At 59.6% G+C, this 3737-nt stretch overlaps 1 protein-coding gene across 2 annotated transcripts in view; it reads left to right on the forward strand.

Annotated features, from left to right (window-relative positions):
• KIAA1755 (KIAA1755 ortholog) overlaps positions 1–3286 on the forward strand; it is a 9072-nt gene extending 5786 nt beyond the window's left edge. For both annotated transcript variants that reach the window (XM_031058043.1, XM_031058044.1), the window contains 4 exons: positions 643–781; positions 1053–1175; positions 1534–1725; positions 1805–3286. In XM_031058043.1, coding sequence (XP_030913903.1) covers positions 643–781; positions 1053–1175; positions 1534–1725; positions 1805–2791 — 1441 coding nt within the window. In that variant the 3' untranslated portion in view covers positions 2792–3286. The remainder of the gene's footprint in view (positions 1–642; positions 782–1052; positions 1176–1533; positions 1726–1804) is intronic.
• The last annotated feature ends 451 nt before the right edge of the window (positions 3287–3737 follow it).

Below are 3737 nucleotides of genomic sequence, written 5' to 3' on the forward strand. Positions count from 1 at the left end.
GGCCGGCGGCAGCGCCTTGGGCTGGGCGAGGGAAAAGCCACTAGATGGGGCCACGTCCCGGCCATGCCGCGCCCAGCCAGCTGTGCTGTGCTGTGCTGTGCTCCTCTGGCCATGCCGTGATCCTCGGGTGATGTGCACTTGTCTGGCCGTGCCACACTCATCCAGTGATGTCACAGTCTGGCCGTGCATAGCTCCTCTGGCCATGCTGTAGTCATCCAGTAATGTCACCCCCACCTGGACGCGCCATACTCACCCAGTGATGCTGTAATCGGGCCATGCTGTTACTCCTCCAGCCGTGCTGTAACTGGGCCATTCCATACTCACCCGGTGATGTCGCTGTCGGCCGGGAATGCTGCACCCATCTGGTGATACCGCACTGCTCCAGCCACACCACACTGCTCCATAGTCATGTATTGAGGCAGCACTGATCCACAGCTCCCTCCTGCTCCCTTCTCCCCCTGTACTGATAGACGGGGCTTTCCCATCCCACGGTCCCTGCTATCCATTTGCTCCATGGCTTGGGAAGATGTCCAGGTGCTTGCAAGGCTGGGGTCAGGAGCTGGGCAAGACACCTGCTCCCCTCCACTTTGTGCTCACCTGGCAGCACCTGGCACTGATGGCCCCTCTCCTCCCAACCCCCAGGACAGGTATGGAGTTGGCTGAGGGGCTGTATAGTCAGCTGGAGGAAGAACTTCACAGCCTCGTGTCCCAGTCCAACAGCTGCCTGGCGCGCCTGCAGTTCCTCCGCAAGGTCCGGGAGCTCGAGACTCAGTTTAGCAAGGTGAGCTGGGTGTCTCTGGGGTGCCACAAGTTGAAGTTTCCCCTCTGTCTTGTTCCATGGTTGAGTGTTTTGCTCATGTTTCCTTTAATTTTGATGATGATAGAAGCCTGGAGAATGGCAGGATTGCCTGAGGTTTGATTTTCATTACGGGTGACTGTGTGTGACTGAGCCTGGGCTGGGATGCCAGGCTGGGGCAGGGAGGGGAGGTGCTGTGGACACGCTGCTGCTGCCCTGGCTGGTCCCTCCTGATCTCTGTTCTGCTCTCTCACAGCTGGGGTCCTGGCTGGATGGGGAGGCAGCAGCTCGGCTGCAGGAGATGGGCACCGAGGATTGGAGTCCCGACAGCTGCCAGGGCTCCGCCGAGCACTTCAAGGAGTTCCTCACCCAGGCCACAGTATGTCTGGAAGGGCTTTACTGTAACAGACATCCCCTGGGTTTGGAAAGAGGCTTCTGGGCAGAACTGAGTGTCCCCGATCTGTTGAGTCACACTGCAGTTGCACACTCAACAGTTGGGGACTGTTGAGTCCCCAGCATTGTGGGGACTCTGGGCAGTCCTGCTCCTGTGAGGGGCAGAGCAGAGATTTGGAGAATTCCATCGCTTTGTTAGTTCTCACTTGCCCAGAAGTGTTTCCCATCCAGCTGTAATGGTGATGGATGGGCTAATGGCAATGCCAAGTGCTACCTGCAGTGCACGTACCCCAGGTCAGCACCATTCCCAAGTGTGGAGCTGTTCCTTCCTCCTGTCCCTGCAGGCTCGGTACCAGCATGGCCTCACCCTGTGCCAGGAGGCAGCTGAGGTCCGAGGCAGGACATTCCCTGAGGCAGATGCCCTCCAAGTGTCTGCAGCCCTTTTTCAGACAAAGCTGATGAGCTTCTCCCAGCAGCTGGAGCGGCGGCAGGCAGAACAGGAGCTGCTGCAGGAGCTTGTCCGGTTCTCCAACAAGGTGGGTGCAGGGGATCTCCCCCTGCAGGATGTGGTGCTGCTGGTGGCCACGAAAGCAGCCACTGTTACCTCTTTTGCAGGTGGCAGGGCTGAAGCTGGACTGCCGGCAGTGCTCGGCCCGGGCGCAGCGCGGGGAGGGCCAGGCACTGCGGTGCCTGCAGAGATCCTTCCAGAAGCTCTCGGTGGAGTTCGCCCTGGAGAAGCTGAAGGAGATGAAGGCTCAGGTGCGCAGGATGCAGAGCAGCCAAGGGTTGGCAGCCTGGACAGAGGCACAGCACAAGTACCAGGAGACCCGGCAGATCCTGGAGGAGATGCTGGCAGAACTGCAGGAGGCCTGGGGAGCACAAGCTGACGGGCAGGGAGACTCCTCCAGCCCCCCCAGCCCAGGGTCTGCAGCTCCTCACGTGGAAGTCCTGGTGTGCAGAGCAGCCCCCAGCCCCGAGCCGGCAGCGTTGGGGGGCAGGGGGTTGGCAGAGCAGCCAGAGGCCAGCACTGAGGGGCCAGGACAGCCCCAGGGGCCGGGACAGTCCCAGCCCAGCACCACTCCTGGCTCCACGCTGGGTGTGGAGCAGAGCTCTCTGCAGCCCCACTGCCAGCTGGGGCCTCAGGATGCCCACACCTCTCACCACCACATCTCTGCTGATACCCCCCATCCCAAACCCAAGAGCAAAGCCAGCCTGGGAGTGACAGGACACCTCAGCCAGGAGCGCAGCCAGCCCCGTCGGAGGCGTCCCGTCACCCTGCCTCCCTGGACACGCTTCCCAGGAGCTGACCCACCGTGTCCTACTGCTGTGCCCCCTGGGACTGCCCCAGATCCCAGCACAGCTGGTGCACCAGCGGGGCCACAGGCAGAGGCTGCCCAGTACTTCCAGATTTCCAGCCAGAGCAGTTTCTCCTCTGAAGACTCAGATTCACAGAACTCTATGGAAGAAGCCCCAGCAGCAAGCCTGGCTTTGCCCGGGGATCTCCAGAGTCCCAGACCACCCTGCCCATCTGAAAAGGCCCACCAGATCATTTACCTGGAGAATCACCACACTGAAAGTTCAGCTAAAGCAAATGCCAAGTAACCAGTTCCTCCAGTTGGGGCTGTTTCTGTCCAGCTGCATAAATTTTGATCACAGACTGGATGAGACTTCCCATGCTCAGAGGTGGGATGCTGGAACTTCTTACCCCAACCTCAGTCCCAGAATCTTTGGTTCCCTGTTCTTAGTGTCTACCTGCCATGGATCAGCAGTAATTCCACCACCAGCTCACAGGGTTCATTCACAATCTACCAGATGTGTAGCAATCCTCCCATAAAGTGCCTTTATCCCTACCAATGCCAGCCTTGTCTCAGGCAGTGGGGAGGGTTCCCACATTAGAAACTGTGCCTGGAGCATCCTAGGGGAGTGCAGACCTGTGAGATGTTCCTGTCACTCACTGTGCTTCCTGCTCCACTGGATGATTTTACCATCCCTGTGCTGCTGCAGCCCTGGCTGAGCCCCAGCAGTGGGCCCTGGGTTTGTGTGCGCTCATTAACACAGGACTAACTCCATTAACATTAATAAACCTGAAGATAAACACCTGGATAGTCCTCATGGAGGAGAGTGAGAAGCTGTGTCCCACTGAGAGCCAGCTGCTGGGGTTCCAGGTTCTGCCTGTTCCCACCACCCCAGCACAGTGCCCACAGGCACCTGGTGCCACCAAGAATGCCCCCTGTGCCCCCTACATGGGCTGTGCCCACAGCCTGGCTCTCCTACTTGCTGCCAGCACCTTGGCCCTGCTCAAAGGACCCTTTTGTAAGGGTTAAGTGCCTCAGTCTCCTGTTCTCCCTCCCAGTACATGAGCACAGTGGTGTCATCCTGCCCAGCCTCCCCTCTCTGTTTTGGGAACGCGCTGTCCTGAAGCCTTTGGGACCCGTTTGGTCTGGGTGCGACCCTGCCGATCCCAGCCGAAAGCAGCTCGAGGTCCCCAGAGACCCCGTCCCCGCAGGCACATCCCTGCTCTGCCTGTTGGGGGAGCAGGGAGGGGGTG

The sequence above is a fragment of the Geospiza fortis genome, unplaced genomic scaffold (genome assembly GCF_000277835.1).
Source record: "Geospiza fortis unplaced genomic scaffold, GeoFor_1.0 scaffold188, whole genome shotgun sequence".
Taxonomy (NCBI): Eukaryota; Metazoa; Chordata; class Aves; order Passeriformes; family Thraupidae; genus Geospiza; species Geospiza fortis.